The following is a 20426-nucleotide window of genomic DNA, read 5'->3' on the forward strand; positions in this document are numbered from 1 at the left end:
CTGCCTGTAAACAAATACTCCACTCACTCTCTGGACACTGTCTGTAAACAAACACTCCCTCCCACTCTGGACCCTGTCTGTGAATAAACAGTCCCCTCACTCTCTGGACCCTATCTGTGAATAACCACTCCCCCCTACTCTGGACCCTGTCTGTGAATACACTCTCCACTCACTCTCTGAACCCTGTCTGTGAAAAAACAGTCCACTCACACTCTGGACGCTGTCTGTGAATAAACACTCCACTCACTCACTGGACCTTGTCTGTGAATAAACACTCCACCCGACTCTGGACACTCTCTGTGAATAAACACTCCCACCAACTCTGGACCCTCTCTGTGATAAACACTCCATTCACTCTCTGGACCCTGTCTGTGAAGAAACAGACAACTCAATCTCTGGAGCCTGTCTGTGAATAAACACTCCACCCACACACTGGAGCCTGTCTCTGAACACGGACACTCTGTTTACACTCCGGACCCTGTCTGTAAATAAACACTCCACTCACTCTCTGTACCCTGTCTGTGAATAACCACTCCCCGCTACTCTGGACCCTGTCTGTGAATAAACTCTCCACTCACTCTCTGAACCCTGTCTGTGAAAAAACAATCTACTCACACTCTGGACACTGTCTGTGAATAAACACTCCACTCACTCTCTGGACCTTGTCTGTGAATACACACTCCCTCCCACTCTGGACACAATCTGTGAACACACACTCCACCCACATACCAGAGCCTGACTGTGAACAAACACTCCACACACACTCTGGACCCTGTCTGTGAATAAACACTCCACTCCCTCTCTGGACCCTGTCTATGAATACACACTCCCTCCCACTCTGGACCCTGTCTGGGAATAAACACTCCCCCCTACTCTGGACCCTGTCTGTGAATAAACTCTCCACTCACTCTCTGGACCTTGTATGTGAATAAACACTAGATTCACTCTGGAACCCGTCTGTGAATAAACACTCCACCCACACACTTGAGCCTGTCTGTGCACACGGACACTCAGTTCACACTGTGGACCTTGTCTGTGAATAAACACTCCACTCACTCTCTGGACACTGTCTGTGCATAAACACTCCACTCACTCTCTGGACCCTGTCTGTAAACAAACACTCCACTCACTCTCTGGACCCTGTCTGTAAACAAACACTCCACTCACTCTCTGGACCCTGTCTGTGAATAAGCACTCCACTCACACACTGCAGCTTGTCTCTGAACACGGACACTCTGTTCACACTCCGGACCCTGTCTGTGAATGAACACTCCACTCACTCTCTGTGCCCTGTCTGTGAATAAACACTCCCACTACTCTGGACCCTCCCTGTGAATAAACTCTCCACTCACTCTCTGGACCTTGTCTGTGAATAAACACTAGATTCACTCTGGAACCCGTCTGTGAATAAACAGTCCACTCACTCCCTCGACACTGTGTCTGAATAAACACACCACCCACACACTGGAGCCTGTCTGTGAACACAGACACTCTGTTCACACTCCAGACCCTGTCTTTGAATAAACACTCCATTCACTCTCTGTACCCTGTCTGTGAATAAACAGTCCACTCACACACTGGATGCTGTCTGTGAATAAACACTACACTCACCCTCTGGACACTGTGTGTGAATAAACACTCCACCCGCACACTGGAGCCTGTCTGTGAACACGGACACTCTGTTCACACTCCAGACTCTGTCTTTGAATAAACTCTCACTCACTGTCTGGACACAATCTGTGAACACACACTCCACCCACACACTGGAGCCTGTCTGTGAACACTGACACTTTGTTCACACTCCAGACCCTGTCTGTGAATAAACTCTCACTCACTGTCTGGACACAATCTGTGAACACACACTCCACCCACATACTGGAGCCTGCCTGTGAATAAATACTCCACTCACACTCTTGACCCTGTCTTTGAATAAACACTCCACTGACTGTCTGGACACTGTGTGTGAATACACACTCCACCCACACACTGGAGCCTGTCTGTGAACACGGACACTCTGTTCACACTCCAGACCCTGTCTGTGAAGGAACAGTCCACTCACTCTCTGGAACCTGTCTGTGAATAAACTCTGCACTCACTCTCTGGACCCTGTCTCTGAATAAACACTCCACTCACACTCTGGGCCCTGTCTGTGAATAAACACTCCCCCCTACTCTGGACCTTGTCTGTGAATAAACACTCCATTCAGTCTCTGGAACCTGTCTGTGAATAAACACTCCACTCACACTCTGCACCGTGTCTGTGAATAAACACTCCACTCAGCCTCTGGACACTGTGTGTGAATAAACACTCCACCCACACACTGGAGCTTGTCTGTGCACACGGACACTCTGTTCACACTGTGGACCCTGTCGGTGAATAAACACTCCCTCCCACTATGGACCCTGTATGTGAATAAACACTCCACTCACTCTCTGTACCTTGTCTGTGAATAAACACTCCCTCTACTCTGGACCCTGTCTGTGAATAACAACTCCACTCACTCTCTGTACCTTGTCTGTGAATAAACACTCCCTCTACTCTGGACCCTGTCTGTGAATAACAATTCCACTCACACCCTGAACACTGTGTGTGAATGAACACTCCACCGAAACACTGGAGCCTGTCTGTGAATACGGCCACTCTGTTCACACTCCGGACCCTGTCTGTGAATAAACACTCCACTCACTCTCTGGACCCTATCTGTGAATAAAAACTCCCTCCCACTCTGGACACAATCTGTGAACCCACTCCACCCACATACTGGAACCCGTCTGTGAACAAACACTCCACTCACTCTCTGGACCCTATCTGTGAATAAAAACTCCACCCCCACTCTGGACCCTGTCTGTGAATAAACACTCTACTCACTCTCTGAACCCTGTCTGTGAACAAGTACTCCACTCACTCTCTGGACCCTGTTTGTGAATAAACACTCCACTCACTGTCTGGACCATGTCTGTGAATAAACACTCCCTCTCACTCTGGACCCTGTCTGTGAAGAAACACTCCCTCCCACTCTGGACCCTGTCCGTGAATAAACACTCCTTCCCACTCTGGACACAATCTGTGAACACACACTCCACCCACATACTGGAACCTGCCTGTGAACAAATACTCCACTCACACTCTGGACCCTGTCTTTGAATAAACACTCCACTCACTCTCTGGGCGCTGTCTGTGAATGAACACTCCCCCCGACTCTGGACACTCTCTGTGAATAAACACTCCCCCCAACTCTGGACCCTCTCTGTGAATAAACACTCCATTTACTCTCTGGAGCCTGTCTGTGAAGAAACAGACAACTCACTCTCTGGAGCCTGTCTGTGAATAAACACTCCACCCACACACTGGAGCCTGTCTCTGAACACAGACACTCTGTTCACACTCCAGACCCTGTCTGTGAATAAACACTCCACTCACTCTCTGTACCCTGACTGTGAATAAACACTCGCCCCTACTCTGGACCCTGTCTGTGAATAAACAATCTACTCACACTCTGGACGCTGTCTGTGAATAAACACTCCACTCACTGTCTGGACACTGTGTGTGAGTAAACACTCCACCCACACACTTGAGCTTGTCTGTGCACACGGACACTCAGTTCACACTGTGGACCTTGTTTGTGAATAAACACTCCACTCACTCTCTGGACACTGTCTGTGAATAACAACTCCCCCCTACTCTGGACCCTGTCTGTGAATAAACTGTCCACTCACTCTCTGAACCCTGTCTGTGAAAAAACAATCTACTAACACTCTGGACGCTGTCTGTGAATAAACACTCCACTCACTCTCTGGACCTTGTCTGTGAATACACACTCCCTCCCACTCTGGACACAATCTGTGAACACACACTCCACCCACATACCAGAGCCCGACTGTGAATAAACACTCCACACACACTCTGGACCAAATCTGTGAATAAACACTCCACTCCCTCTCTGGACCCTGTCTGTCAATAAACACTCCATTCACTCTCTGGACACTGTCTGTGCATAAACACTCCACTCACTCTCTGGACCTTGTCTGTAAACAAACACTCCACTCACTCTCTGGACACTGTCTGTGAATAAACACTCCTTCCCACTCTGGACCCTGTCTGGGAAGAAAAACTCCCTCCCACTCTGGAACCTGTCTGTGAATAAACACTCCCTCCCACTCTGGACACAATCTGTGAACACACACTCCCCCCACATACTGGAGCCTGCCTGTGAATAAATACTCCACTCACACTCTGGACCCTGTCTTTGAATAAACACTCCACTAACTCTCTGGGCCCTGTCAGTGAATAAACACACCACTCACTCCCTGGACACTGCGTGTGAATAAAAACTCCACCCACACACTGGAGCCTGTCTGTGAACATGGACACGCTGTTCACACTCCAGACCCTGTCTGTGAAGAAACAGACCACTCACTCTCTGGATCCTGTCTGTGAATAAACACTGCACTCACTCTCTGGATCCTGTCTCTGAATAAACACTCCACTCACACACTGGATGCTGTCTGTGAATAAACACTACACTCACCCTCTGGACACTGTGTGTGAATAAACACTCCACCCACACACTGGAGCCTGTCTGTGAACACGGACACTCTGTTCACACTCCAGACTCTGTCTTTGAATAAACTCTCACTCACTGTCTGGACACCGTGTGTGAATAAACACTCCACCCACACACTGGAGCCTGTCTGTGAACACTGACACTTTGTTCACACTCCAGACCCTGTCTGTGAATAAACTCTCACTCACTGTCTGGACACAATCTGTGAACACACACTCCACCCACACACTGGAGCCTGTCTGTGAACACTGACACTTTGTTCACACTCCAGACCCTGTCTGTGAATAAACTCTCACTCACTGTCTGGACACAATCTGTGAACACACACTCCACCCACATACTGGAGCCTGCCTGTGAATAAATACTCCACTCACACTCTTGACCCTGTCTTTGAATAAACACTCCACTGACTGTCTGGACACTGTGTGTGAATACACACTCCACCCACACACTGGAGCCTGTCTGTGAACACGGACACTCTGTTCACACTCCAGACCCTGTCTGTGAAGGAACAGTCCACTCACTCTCTGGAACCTGTCTGTGAATAAACTCTGCACTCACTCTCTGGACCCTGTCTCTGAATAAACACTCCACTCACACTCTGGGCCCTGTCTGTGAATAAACACTCCCCCCTACTCTGGACCTTGTCTGTGAATAAACACTCCATTCAGTCTCTGGAACCTGTCTGTGAATAAACACTCCACTCACACTCTGCACCGTGTCTGTGAATAAACACTCCACTCACCCTCTGGACACTGTGTGTGAATAAACAAACCACCCACACACTGGAGCCTGTCTGTGCACACGGACACTCTGTTCACACTGTGGACCCTGTCGGTGAATAAACACTCCCTCCCACTATGGACCCTGTATGTGAATAAACACTCCACTCACTCTCTGTACCTTGTCTGTGAATAAACACTCCCTCTACTCTGGACCCTGTCTGTGAATAACAACTCCACTCACACCCTGAACACTGTGTGTGAATGAACACTCCACCGAAACACTGGAGCCTGTCTGTGAATACGGCCACTCTGTTCACACTCCGGACCCTGTCTGTGAATAAACACTCCACTCACTCTCTGGACCCTATCTGTGAATAAAAACTCCCTCCCACTCTGGACACAATCTGTGAACCCACTCCACCCACATACTGGAACCCGTCTGTGAACAAACACTCCACTCACTCTCTGGACCCTATCTGTGAATAAAAACTCCACCCCCCACTCTGGACCCTGTCTGTGAATAAACACTCTACTCACTCTCTGAACCCTGTCTGTGAACAAGTACTCCACTCACTCTCTGGACCCTGTTTGTGAATAAACACTCCACTCACTGTCTGGACCATGTCTGTGAATAAACACTCCCTCTCACTCTGGACCCTGTCTGTGAAGAAACATTCCCTCCCACTCTGGACACAATCTGTGAACACACACTCCACCCACATACCAGAGCCTGACTGTGAACAAACACTCCACACACACTCTGGACCATGTCTGTGAATAAACACTCCCTCCCACTCTGGACTCTGTCTGTGAATAAACACTCCACTCACTCTCTGGACCGTGTCTGTCAATAAACACTCCACTCAGCTTCTGGACACTGTGTGTGAATAAAAACTCCACTCACACACTGGACCCTGTCGGTGAATAAACACTCCATTCAGTCTCTGGAACCTGTCTGTGAATAAACAGTCCACTCACACTCTGCACCGTGTCTGTGAATAAAAATTCCACTCAGCCTCTGGACACTGTGTGTGAATAAACACTCCACCCACACACTGAAGCCTGTCTGTGAACAAGGACACTCTGTTCATACTCCAGACCCTGTCTGTGAATAAACACTCCCCCCTACTCTGGACCCTGTCTGTGAATAAACACTCCACTCACTCTCTGGACCCTGTCTGTGAATAAACACTCCACTCACTCCCTCGAAACTGTGTGTCAATAAGCACACCACCCACACACTGGAGCCTGTCTGTGAACACGGACACTCTGTTCACACTCCAGACCCTGTCTGTGAATAAACACTCCACTCACTCTCTGTACCCTGTCTGTGAATAAACACTCCACCCACATACTGGAGCCTGCCTGTGAACAAATACTCCACTCACACTCTGGACCTTGCCTGTGAATAAACACTCCACTCACTCTCTGGGCCCTGTCTGTGAAGAAACACTCCCCCCGACTCTGGACCCTGTTTGTGAATAAACGCTCCACTCACTCTCTGGACCATGTCTGTGAATAAACACTCCCTCCCACTCTGGACTCTGTCTGGGAAGAAACACTCCCTCCCACTCTGGAACCTGTCTTTGAATAAACACTCCACTCACTCTCTGGGCACTGTCTGTGAATAAACTCACCCCCGACTCTGGACACTCTCTGTGAATAAACACTCCCCACAACTCTGGACCCTCTCTGTGAATAAACACTCCATTCATTCTCTGGGCCCTGTCTGTGAGTAAACACTCCCTACCACTCCAGATCCTGCCTTTGAATAAACACTCCATTCACTCTCTGGAGCCTGTCTGTGAATAAACAGACCATTCACTCTCTGGACCCTGTCTGTGAATAAACACTCCATTCATTCTCTGGACCCTGTCTGTGAATAAACACTCCACCCACATACTGGAGCCTGCCAGTGAACAAATACTCCCTCCCACTCTGGACCTTGCCTGTGAATAAACACTCCACTCACTCTCTGGACCCTGTCTGTAAACAAACTCTCCACTCACTCTCTGGACCCTCTTTGTGAATAAACGCTCCACTCACTCTCTGGACCCTGTCTGTGAATAAACACTCCATTCATTCTCTGGACGCTCTCTGTGAATAAACACTCCACTCACTCCCTCGACACTGTGTGTGAATAAAGACTCCATTCACTCCCTGGACCTTGCCTGTGAACAAACACTCGAATCACTCTCTGGACCCTGTCTGTGAATAAACACTCCATTCACTCTCTGGACCCTGTCCCTGAATAAACACTCCACTCACTCTCTGTGCCCTGTCTGTGAATAAACACTAGATTCACTCTGGAACCCATCTGTGAATAAACACTCCACTCACACTCTGGAGACTGTCTGTGAATATACACTCCCCCCAACTCTGGACCCTGTCTGTGAATAAACACTCCACCGACTGTCTGGACACTGTCTGTGAATAAACAATCCACCGACACACTGGAGCCCGTCGGTGAACACGGACACTCTGTTCACACTCAGGACCCTGTCTATGAATAAACACTCCATTCACTCACTGGAGCCTGTCTGTGAATAAACACTCCACTCACATTCTGGATGCTGTCTGTGAATAAACACTCCACTCACTCTCTGGACACTGTCTGTGCATAAACACTCCACTCACTCTCTGGACACTTTCTGTGAACAAACACTCCACTCACTCTCTGGACCCTATTTGTGAATAAACGCTCCACTCATTCTGGAACCTGTCTGTGATTAAACACTCCCTCCCACTCTGGACACAATCTGTGAACACACACTCCACCACCATACTGGAGCCTGCCTGTGAACAAATACTCCACTCACACTCTGGGCCCTGTCAGTGAATAAACACTCCACTCACTCTCTGGGCCCTGTCTGTGAGTAAACACTCTCCCCAACTCTGGACCCTGTCTGTGAATAAACACTCCATTCACTCTCTGGAGCCTGTCTGTGAATAAAAACTCCACCCCCACTCTGGACCTTGTCTGTGCATAAACACTCCACTCACTCTCTGGACACTGTCTGTGCATAAACACTCCACTCACTCTCTGGACCCTGTCTGTAAACAAATACTCCCTCCCACTCTGGACCCTGTCTGGGAAGAAACACTCCCTCCCACTCTGGAACCTGTCTGTGAATAAACACTCCCTCCCACTCTGGACACAATCTGTGAACACACACTCCACCCACATACTGGAGCCTGCCTGTGAACAGATACTCCACTCACACTCTGGACCCTGTCTTTGAATAAACACTCCACTCACTCTCTGGGCACTGTCTGTGAAGAAACACTCCACTCACTGTCTGGACTCTGTCTGTGAATAAAGACTCCATTCATTCTCTGGACCCTGTCTGTGAATAAACACTCCATTCATTCTCTGGACCCTGTCTGTGAATAAACACTCCACCCACATACTGAAGCCTGCCTGTGAATAAACACTCCATTCACTCTCAGGTCCCCGTCTGTAAACAAACACTCCACTCACTCTCTGGACCATGTCTGTGAATAAACACTCCCTCCCACTCTGGACCCTGTCTGTGAAGAAACACTCCCCACTACTCTGGACCCTGTCTGTGAATAAACGCTCCACTCGCTCTCTGAACCCTGTCTGTGAAAAAACAATCTACTCACACTCTGGACGCTGTCTGTGAATAAAGACTCCACTCACACTCTGGACACAATCTGTGAACACACACTCCACCCACATACTGGAGCCTGCCTGTGAACAAATACTCCACTCACACTCCTGACCCTGTCTGTGAATAAACACTCCACTCACTATCTGGGCCCTGTCTGTGAATAAACACTCCCTCCCACTATGGACCCTGTATGTGTATAAACACTCCACTCACTCTCTGTACCCTGTCTTTGAACACACACTCCACCCACATACTGGAGCCTGTCTGTGAACAAACACTCCACTCACACTCTGGACCCTGTCTTTGAATAAACACTCCACTCACTCTCTGGACCTTGTCTGTGAATAAACACTTCACTCACTCTCTGGACACTGTCTGTGCATAAACACTCCACTCACTCTTTGGACACTGTCTGTGCATAAACACTCCACTCACTCTTTGGACCCTGTCTGTAAACAAACACTCCACTCACTCTCTGGACCCTGTTTGTGAATAAACACTCCCTCCCACTCTGGACCCTGTCTGGGAAGAAACACTCCCTCTCACTCTGGACACAATCTGTGAACACACACTCCACCCACACACTGGAGCCTGCCTGTGAACAAATACTCCACTCACACTCTGGGCCCTGTCAGTGAATAAACACTCCATTCAGTCTCTGGAACCTGTCTGTGAATAAACACTCCACTCAGCCTCTGGACACTGTGTGTGAATAAACACTCCACCCACACACTGGAGCCTGTCTGTGAACAAGGACATTCTGTTCATGCTCCAGACCCTGTCTGTGAATAAACACTCCCCCCTACTCTGGACCCTGTCTGTGAATAAACAGTCCACTCACTCTCTGGACACTATGTGTGAATATACACTCCACCCACACACTGGAGCCTGTCTGTCAACAAGGACACTCTGTTCATACTCCAGACCCTGTCTGTGAATAAACACTCCACTCACTCTCTGGACCCTGTCAACAAGGACACTCTGTTCATACTCCAGACCCTGTCTGTGAATAAACACTCCACTCACTCTCTGGACCCTGTCTGTGAATAAACACTCCATTCACTATCTGGAACCTGCCTGTGAATAAACACTCCACTCACACTCTGGACCCTGTCTGTGAATAAACACTCCATTCATTCTCTGGACGCTCTCTGTGAATAAAGACTCCATTCACTCCCTGGACCTTGCCTGTGAACAAACACTTGAATCACTCTCTGGACTCTGTCTGTGAATAAACACTCCACTCACTCTCTGGACCCTGTCTGAAAATAAACACTCCATTCACTCTCTGGACCCTGTCTGTGAATAAACACTCCACTCACACTCTGGACGCTGTCTGTGAATAAACACTCCACTCACTCTCTGGACCCTGTCTGTGAATAAACACTCCACTCACTTTCTGGAGCCTGTCTGTGAATAAACACTCCACTCACACTCTGGACGCTGTCTGTGAATAAACACTCCACTCACTCTCTGGACCCTGTCTGTGAATAAACACTCCATTCACTCTCTGGACCCTGTCTGTGAAGAAACAGACAACTCACTCTCTGTAGCCTGTCTGTGAATAAACACTCCACTCACTCCCTCGACACTGTGTGTGAATAAACACACCACCCACACACTGGAGCCTGTCTGTGAACACAGACACTCTGTTCACACTCCAGACCCTGTCTTTGAATAAACTTTCACTCACTGTCTGGACACCGTGTGTGAATAAACACTCCACCCACACACTGGAGCCTGTCTGTGAACACTGACACTTTGTTCACACTCCAGACCCTGTCTGTGAATAAACACTCCACTCACTCTCTGTACCCTGTCTGTGAATAAACACTCCCCACTACTCTGGACCCTGTCTGTGGATAAACACTCCACTCACTCTCTGGACCCTGTCTGTGAATAAACACTCCACTCACTTTCTGGACCCTGTCTGTGAATAAACACTCCACTTCTACTGTGGACCCTGACTGTGGACTCAAACTCCTTCACACACACACACACACACACACACACACACACACACACACACCACACACACACTCACACACACACACACTCACGACACCCACCTTACGTTGCACACTGAGTGACCCAGGTACCAAACTATAAGGATTTCTAAACAGATGCCAGATTATAGGTGTTTTCCTCTAATTCTATTTCTGAAAAGTATCTTAAATGAGTATTCATTAAACCAATTCATCCCTCTATATAGTAAGTAACCTGAAGTGATCTATTCACCATCAAGCATACAGTGTTTTCTTAAAGTTTCCTTTATTAAAGCTAAGTTGGCAATAAAAATCTTACCACAAAGAGACGCTGCGATTTTGCTTGCAGACTCAGACCTATGATAAAAAATCAACCATTTGAGACAGATTAAACCAAATGAAACAGATTCAAACTGGTCTTTGTCTCTGGACCAGGCTGTGAGTTTGCGACTCATTTGAGATAGACACACACAAGACTGCAGATGCTGGGATTTTGAGCGAAAAAAAAACAAATTGCTGGGGGATTTCAATGGGTCAGGCAGCATCTGTGGATGGAAATGGACAGTCGTGCCTTCGGGTCCAGATGGAGGTTCTCAATGCAAATCATCGACTATTTCTCGCCAGAGATAAGACCATAAGACATAAGAGCAGAATTAAGCCATTTGGCCCATTGTGTCTGCTCTGCCAATCAATCCTGGCTGATCCTTATTTCCCCTCCTCAGCCCCACTCCCCAGCCTTCTCCCCGTAACCTTTGATGCCATATCCAATCAAGAACCTATCAAACTCTGCCTGTAATACTATGGGCTCTTAACCTGGTAAGCAGCCTTATGTGTGGCACCTTGTCAAAGGCCTTCTGAAAGTCCAAATACACAATGTCGACTGCAATCCCTTTGTCTATTCTACATGTAACTCCTCAAAGAATTCTGAAGGGCTCGTCAGGCAAGATTTTCCCTTTTGGAAACTGTGGTGATCTTATCCTATCTTGTCCTGTGTCACCAAGTACACCATAAGCTCATCCTTAACAATTGACTGCAACATCTGCTGCTTTCCCCCTTTCTGAAAGAGTGGAGTGACATTTGCAGTTTTCCAGTCCTCTGGCACCGATCCAGAGTCCAATGATTTTGAAAGATCATTACTAATGCCTTCACAATCTCTATCACACCCTCTTTCAGTTCATCTGGTCGGGTGGCTTAGGTACCTACAGGCTTTTCAGCTTTATGAGCACCTTCTCCCTTGTAATAGTAATTGCACGCACTTCTCTTCCCTCACACTCTTCAACATCTGGCACACTGCTAGTGTCTTCCACAGTAAAGATTGATGCAAAATATTCATTTAGTTCATCTGCCTTCTCCTTGGCCCCTGTTATTATTTTTCCGGTCTCATTTTCTTGTGGTCCTATATCCACTCTCATATTTCTTTTATTTTTTACATACTTGCAAAAGCTTTTACTATCCACTCTGATATTGTTTGCCAGCTTGCTTTTATATTTCATCTTTTCCCTCCCAGTGATTTAGTTGCTCTCTGCAGGGTTTTAAAAGCTTCCCAATCTTCCATCTTACTGGTAATTTTTGCTTTGTTGTGTGCCCCCTCTTTTGCATATACATTAGCCTTGACTTCCCATGTCACGGTTGTACTATTTTGCCGTTTGAATATTTCTTTGTTTTTGTTTTTGGAATACATCTACCCTGCACCTTCCTTATTTTTCCCAGAAACTCACGTTGTTGCTGCTCTGCTGTCATCCCTGCCAGCAGTTTCTTCCAATTTACTTTGGCCAACTCCTCTCTCATACCACTGTAATTTCCTTTACTCCACTAAAATACTGTGACGTCAGACTTTACTTTCTCCCTATCAAATTTCAAGTTGAACTTAATCATCTTCCGATCACTGCCTCCTAAGGGTTCTTTTACCTTAAGTTCCCTAATCACCTTTGTTTCATTACATAACACCCAATCTAGTATAGCTGATCCCCTAGTAAGCGCAACAATAAACTACTCTAAAAAGCCACCTCATAGGCATTCAACAAACTCATTCTCTTGAGATCCATTTCCAACCTGATCTTCCCAATCAACCTGCTTGTTGAAATCTCTCATGACTATCATAACATTGCCCTTTTGACATGCAACATTGCTCTTTTGAGATGCTGACTGACCCCCTGAGTTCCTCCAGCAGTTTGTTTCATGCATCTGAGATGGTCACAGACATGAACCCCAGCCTATTCTGGGTTGGCCGAACTCCCCCATTTGGAGGGTATAGTTGGGGGTCACTCCTGCCGCCTCTGCTGGGATGTGTGTGAATGAGGACATTATAGAGTCCCATGTCCGAATTGGTTCATGCCCATTTAAGCTAGTTCAAAGTTCAGGCTAAATTTATTATCAAAGTACATACAGTGTATATCAGAACAATCTGGAGCTAAATATGCCCAAGACTGTGGAGATGACAGTGGACTTCAGGAGGAGCCCCCCAATACTCCCCCCACTCACTATACTTAACAGTATTGTGTCTGCTGTGGAGACCTTCAGGTTTCTGGGTGTCACAATCTCCCAGGACCTGAAGTGGACACCCAACACAGACACTCTTATCAAAAAGGCTCAGCAGAGGTTGTATTTCCAACGTCAACTCAGGAAGTACAACCTGCCTCAGGAGCTGCTGATTCAATCCTATTCAGGAATAATCCAGTCTGTTCTCTGTTCGTCCATCACTGCCTGGTTTGGATCAGCTACCAAACAATCAAGAATAGACTCCAAAGAACCGTCAGGGCTGCGGAAAGGATTATTGGTGTGAAGCTGCCCTCAATCCAGGACTTATATGCATCTAGAGTCAGGAAGCGAGCAAGCAGCATCATTGTAGACCCATCACACCCTGGACATCACCTGTTTCAACTCCTTCCTTCTGGTAGGCACTTTAGATCACTGTATGCCAGGACAAATAGGTACAAGAACAGTTTCTTTCCGTATGCCATCAGTCTTATGGACACTTGAATTTTAGTCTATTATAAACCAAGTCCACCTGTACATACACAGGTACACCTTATTGTATATAGTTCATGATTATTTGCACTATTGTTTTGTTTGCTTTTTGATTCTGTACAGCGAGAGCTCAGGGAAACCGGCATCAAATTCCCTGTATGTGTCCACATACTTGGCGATAATAAAGGATTCTGATTCTGATTCTGATTCTGAAATCAGGCAGGAAGTACAGGAGCCTAAAGATCCACACTTGAAGGTACAGGAACATCTTCTTCCACTGCCATCAGCTTGTTGAACCGACCTGAAAACCCCTGACACTACCCCGAAATGTATTTTTTTTACTCTCTCAACCCTTCAGTAATGCTATAATGTTTAGTTCCGTCATATGAGTCTATGTTAACTTATGTTTCTGTCGTTTGTGATGCACTGTCCTGCAGCTTGCAAAAAGCTTGTTTTCATGCCTGCGTATGTCACTGGCATTAAAATCATTCTCCTTTCTGCACTACAAGAACAGAAAGAGATTAGAAAAGAAGAAGCAAATTCTGTGCAATAGCCACATTGAAAGAAGGACTGGGTGTCATTTCTGTCTTTAGAACAGAGGAAATAATGGTTAATTTGCCAAGGCGTACTTAAAGTTACGAAATGTGGGTTTGGAGTAGACGAAAGGATTTGGAACACGTTACGTGAGAGGGCAGTGAAGGTAGAAACTTCTACATTTAAGAAATAGCTAGACAGTCAGTAATCACCAAGATATTGAAGGCCAAATGGTGGTAAATGGGATTATCATATTTGGGTCATTATTGGTTGCCATGGACATGATGGGCTGAAAGTCCCATTTCTGCGCTGTACATCCCTATGACTCTACAAGAAGCAACCATTATAGGGACATGGAATCAAGAGCAAAGAGATAGAGTTGTACAGCATGGAAACAGGATCTTCTGCTCAACCACTCCATGCCAACCAAGATGTCCATTTAAGCCAGTCCCATATGCCTACATTTTGCCAATATCTCTCTAAACCTTTTCTATCCATGTACTTGTCCAAGTGTCTTTTAAATTTTTATTAATGTAACTACCTTAACCACTTTCCCTGGAAGTTCATTACATATACTGACCGCCATTTAGGTGAAAAAGTTACCCCTCAGGTTCCTATTAAAGCTCTTCCCTCTCACCTTAAACTTATGCCCTCTAGTTCTTGATTCCCCAACCCTGGGGCAAAATGAGTGTATTCACCCTTTCTATGCATGATTTTATACACCTCTCCCTCCCCTTTCTGTCTCCATCTCTGGAGACAAACTATCAACTGACATCTTTTATAAACCTACTGATTACCAAGGTTATCTCGACTATACCTCTTCCAATTCTATCTCCTGTAAAAATGCCATTCCCTTTTCTCAGTTTCTTTGCCTCTGCCACATCTGTTCTCAGGATGCGACTTAATGTTCTAGGACATCAGAGACCCTTCCCTTTCTTCTATGGTCCTCTCTCCTCTCCTATCAGATTCTTTCTTCTTCAGCTCTTTTCCTTTCCCACCCACCTGGCTTCAATTATCACCTTCCAGCTAGCCCACTTCCCTTCTCCCCACCTTTTTCTTTGTGTGTCTTCCCCCTTCCTACACAATCCTGAAGAAGAGTCTCGGCCTGAAACATCTACTGTTTATTCATTTCCATAGATACTGCCTGACCTGCTGAGTTCCTCCAGCATTTTGAGTGTGTTAATTTATGCACCTCTATGAGATCACCCCTCATTCTCCTACCCTCCAATGAATAAAACCTCCTTCCATAACTCAGTCTGATATTAATTTAAGACTAAATTCAGAAGGGAACAGCAAATACTTTTAATACAAGCTTAGTGAGGCTGGAGATTGAGGATCTTCAGTGAGTTGACCTGTCTCCACGAACTGAACACCTTCCAAAAGACAGGCGAAGACTCGTTTCACTTGTGACAACATCCACACACTGTGGTTTCAGCAAGAACCGCAGCATCCACAGTGAAATTCCCAAACCAGCTGAAACATATAGGGTAGAAAGCTTTGAAGAGGGAACAAGAGTCAAGTGACTGGCAGGAGTGTAGAGAAAGAGCAGAAGGCCCAGACCTTGACTGGGTCTCAACTGAGATCACATGGGTTGCCTCATTGAGTAGCTGAAGGAAGTCAATGATTCCTGAGGAAGGGTCTTGGCCTGAAACATCGACTGCTTATTCTTTTCCATAGATGATACCTGACCTGCTGAGTTTCTCCAATATTTTGTGTGTGGTGCTTTGGATTTCCAGCATCTGCAGATTTTCTCTTGTTTGTGATCTGATGGAAGAGTTGCATTAGGAAACATACAGCATTGCATTTTTTTTCTTTCCAAATGCATGGTTGCTGGGTGACCTTTGAACAGATCTAGAGTCATAGAGCACTACAACACAGAACCATACCTCCCGACCCATCTAGTCCATGCTGAACTACTATTCTACTTAGTCCCATTGACTTGCACCTGGACCATAATTCACCACCCCCCCTCCCATCTGTGTATCTAAGCAAACTTCTCTTAAATGTTGAAACCAAATCTTATCTTCCATTTCTGCTGACAAGCTCATTCCACATTCTCTGAGAGAAGTTCCCCCTCATGTTACTCTCAAATACTTCACCTAGATTTGATGAGTTATATTAATATTTTCTCTTTTTTTGGGAAGCAGTCGTCACCGGCAACACCAGCATTTATTGCCTATCCCTAGTGACCATTGAACAGAGGAGACTGCTCAGCACGAACCACCCATGTGGGTCGAGGTTCACATACAGGCTACACCGCGTACGGCAGCGAATTTCCTCCCTTGAAGGATGTTATTGAGTGACTTTTTTCAAGAACAACCTCATTGCAGAAAGAGTGGCTGCAGCATTCCGCATTCCCGTGACTCTCACCTGGAGCTGTAGTCCCACGTTGATGAGGGAAAGCAGAAGGTGATGACACCTTCCCTGTTCTTCCTCCTTCTGACCTCTTCCTGTGCAGCTCAGCAGAACACCAGCCCACACCCCACCACACCCTGCCAACCGCTGTTTCACACTGCCCCAAGTGTGGAGATCATTTGGAGGTGTGAGGACGTCAGGGAGGAGGATTGTCTCAGGGGCCTGGGACAGACCTCTTCCTCCCTGGGGCCCTATGCCTGAGGAGAACTAGCCAAGCTCAAAACCAGACAGCCCCTTCATGTCACCAGGGTTGACATGGGATGATTCGTCTAGACTCCCACCGCCTCAGCCACTAGCCTGCATAATTGGCTGGGCCAGCTGTGAGCTGTTAAATGTGAACCTGACCCATGCTGATGTTGGGGGCATCAGGTCCAATTCAGATACTAAATTCTAAAATCATAGTCCACATGTGAACGTTAGGGCCTCAATGTTGTCCTTTGAGATGAAGATAAAATATCCCACAGCACTATTAGAATTGCAACATGAAAGAAGTTCTCCAAACGAAAGGAGACTATGTGGTCATTATCACACAGCAGTTAGTGGGATCTTTCTTTGCCCTACATACGCATGTTAGTTCATGACAACACTGGCTACACCTGGTTGGAAGATGATGTGACGTGGCGAGTCATTTTTTTCACTGACCTGGTATTAAAATGGTTTTCATCGGCTGCACTTCAACTCCTTGAATCGGGTATTGCAGAGGAGAGTTTGCTTTGGCAATGAGCAGAGCGTCAGCAGGGCTCTTCGTCCTGGAGGAACACCACAAACAGAGTGGTCAATATTGTCATGTTCAACCGCCAAGGTAGAGCTCGATTACCAGAGCACACACCATGTCGGGACCATTCTGTGCACAGAAGTATCTCATTCTGCGTACAGTCTCATCCTCACCACACTATTAAAAATATAAACTGACTAGCAGCAATGAAAATAGAAAGTGCTGGAGACACTCAGCAGGTCGATAAAGATCATCCTGATGTATGCATCTTTGCCGTCCAGATGTTTCAGGTTTGAATGGAGATCCAATCTCAAAACTAGGACACTGCAATTAGCATTAATCGTGCGTCCACTTCAATAATACAAGTGACACGGAATCTCTGAGCCTATCAAAATAAACTTTACAAGCTTAAACAGAAAACACCAGGAGACTGCATTACAAAGAGTGAGTTGCTTGTGAAAAAAACACAAACAATTGTAAATGATAAATAACTCTTATTAAACAACAATTAACCAATTCAGACTCTAAAAACCTTGGAGCCCAACACTCTGGCTCCCAGCACAAGCCTGAAGAACTTATTACAATCAGTGAAATCTCCAGCCAGTTGATCAGCACGAGGCTTTACTACTGGCCAGGTACCCCATCTGGGTGGCATGCTTTCCACAAATTCACCCTCCTGAAAGATGCTCTTACGTCAGCCTCAGAGACTGAAATCACAGGGTCATCAGGGGCTGTGGGAGTTTCTGAAGGTTTCTTCATGCTTTGATGGTCAAAACGAGCATTGAGCTCATCTGGCAGTGAAACCATATAACCATATAACAATTACAGCATGGAAACAGGCCATCTCGGCCCTTCTAGTCCGTGCCGAACTCCTACTCTCACCTAGTTCCACTGACCTGCACTCAGCCCATAACCCTCCATTCCTTTCCTGTCCATATAGCTGTCCAATTTAACTTTAAACGACAACATCGAACCTGCCTCAACCACTTCTGCTGGAAGCTCGTTCCACACAGCTACCACTCTCTGAGTAAAGAAGTTCCCCCTCATGTTACCCCTAAACTTTTGTCCTTTAACTCTCAACTCATGTCCTCTTGTTTGAATCTCCCCCACTCTCAATGGAAAAAGCCTATCCACATCAACTCTATCTATCCCCCTCATAATTTTAAATACCTCCATCAAGTCCCCCTCCCAACTTTGCTTGCTGTCACCTATGTTGCTTGGTTTCACTTTGTAGGAAGTGATAGCATTCAAGCCCTGCCACAACTGTTGAACATCCTTTAGAGACTCATTTGGTCTGGAATTTCCACTTCACAGATGAGATGACATTCTGGGGATCGTACCTGGACGCCATGTATCTTACTTGGTCACCTGACCTGCCCTCTGCAGGTTCCAGATCTCATAGTTCATTCAGAGCTTCTGGTTTGAGAAAACTCTGAATGATTTTGTGGATACACTGTTTTTATGAAGTCAGAGGCAACTGTGGTGTATTTAGTCAGATCCTCTGATGAGCCTTTGAACACTGTCCAGTCCACCTGACTCAAAGCAATCACATAGCTGCTCTGCTACCTTCCACAGATGCTGCCTGACCTGCTACATTCCTTGAGCATTTTGTTTTTGGCTCTAGGTTCCAGCATCTGTAATCCCTTGGCTCTACACTCTCGTAGGGTGCACTCTACACGATAACAAATCTTCACTCTATTCCAAGCTAAAAATCTGGAATTCTTTGATTCTAGTTGCTGGTTTTTATGTTCTCTCTCCTTGAAGATCAAAACATGCAAGTTTAGTCAATGCAGATTTGAAACGGAAACCTTTCTAAAATGTAGACATGTGCATGCTCCTCAACAGTTGGAGAGTTTCCATGTCTCCCTGGAAAATTAGGATCCTTCAAATATAGGTATGTACATTGTGAATGAAGAACCGTACCTTTGTAAAAAGTGTTGATACTCTTTCTCTCTCCTTTGTTTCACCTCTTGGCGCTCTCCTACTTTAAAGGCTAACTCCAAATCAGAGACAGAGTCCTGGTTGAGAAGGGTCTTCAATGTCACCCCCTCCTGTTCACATGTGCAATCATTTCTTGTGAGCTGCCTAGGGAGGAAAATGATTTCAGACTTTAAGGCAAGTTGTGATGGGCAAGGGCAGTCACTTCAGGTAGAATACAGTTCATTGATCCTGCTCGTAGATGGACTAAGATGTACAGGGAATCTAGAACTAGGGCCGGAGTTTTAAAATTTAAATTGGTTAATTGGTAAGTCAGTTCATTATTATCACATGTACTGATCTACTGTGCATGCCATCCATACAGATCATTTCATTGTAGCAATGCATTGAGATAGTACAAGGGAAAGCAATAACAGAATGCAGGATAAAGTGTTATGGTTACAGAGAAAGTGCAGTGCACGCACACAATATGGTACAAGACTATGACAAAGTAGATTGTGAGGTCAAGATTCAAGTAGATCTACAGACAGGTGGGGAAAGATTTTACTTCACTCCGAGGCCAGAGAAAGTTTAGAATTCTCATGAGAGTATGGAGCTCAGTCAATTATGATATTCCAGGTTGCGATCAATAGATTTTTATATAAGTAAGGAATTAAAGGATATAGGAATCATGCAGTAAAAGAGTGTTGAGGTAGACCAGCCATGATCTTGTTGAATGGCAGAGCAGACTAAACAGGTAGACTGGCCACCTCCTGCCCTGCCTCCAATATCCTTCTGAGGCAATTCCTTGGCCATGTGGTTCCAGTTTTGTCCTCCTGATCCTGTGCCGTATCTTCAGCAAGCCCACCCCATCTCCAACCCATGTCTGCTCGTCTCTGGGAAACAGTGCAAGAGTTCCAGGTGTAAGGATAATCATCCATCCATAGTCATTCACCACACTCGAAGTGA

General features: G+C 46.3%; 1 protein-coding gene across 4 annotated transcripts in view; it reads right to left on the bottom strand.

Moving 5' to 3' along the window:
• LOC140191345 (beta-1,4 N-acetylgalactosaminyltransferase 1-like) overlaps window positions 1–20426 on the bottom strand; it is an 85360-nt gene that overhangs the window by 46575 nt on the left and 18359 nt on the right. For all 4 annotated transcript variants that reach the window (XM_072248657.1, XM_072248654.1, XM_072248656.1 and 1 more), the window contains exons 3-5: window positions 19464–19625; window positions 17468–17574; window positions 11229–11266 (exon numbers count right to left, since the gene is read on the bottom strand). In XM_072248657.1, the coding sequence (XP_072104758.1) occupies window positions 11229–11266; window positions 17468–17574; window positions 19464–19625 (307 nt within the window). The remainder of the gene's footprint in view (window positions 1–11228; window positions 11267–17467; window positions 17575–19463; window positions 19626–20426) is intronic.

The sequence above is a fragment of the Mobula birostris genome, chromosome X (genome assembly GCF_030028105.1).
Source record: "Mobula birostris isolate sMobBir1 chromosome X, sMobBir1.hap1, whole genome shotgun sequence".
Taxonomy (NCBI): Eukaryota; Metazoa; Chordata; class Chondrichthyes; order Myliobatiformes; family Myliobatidae; genus Mobula; species Mobula birostris.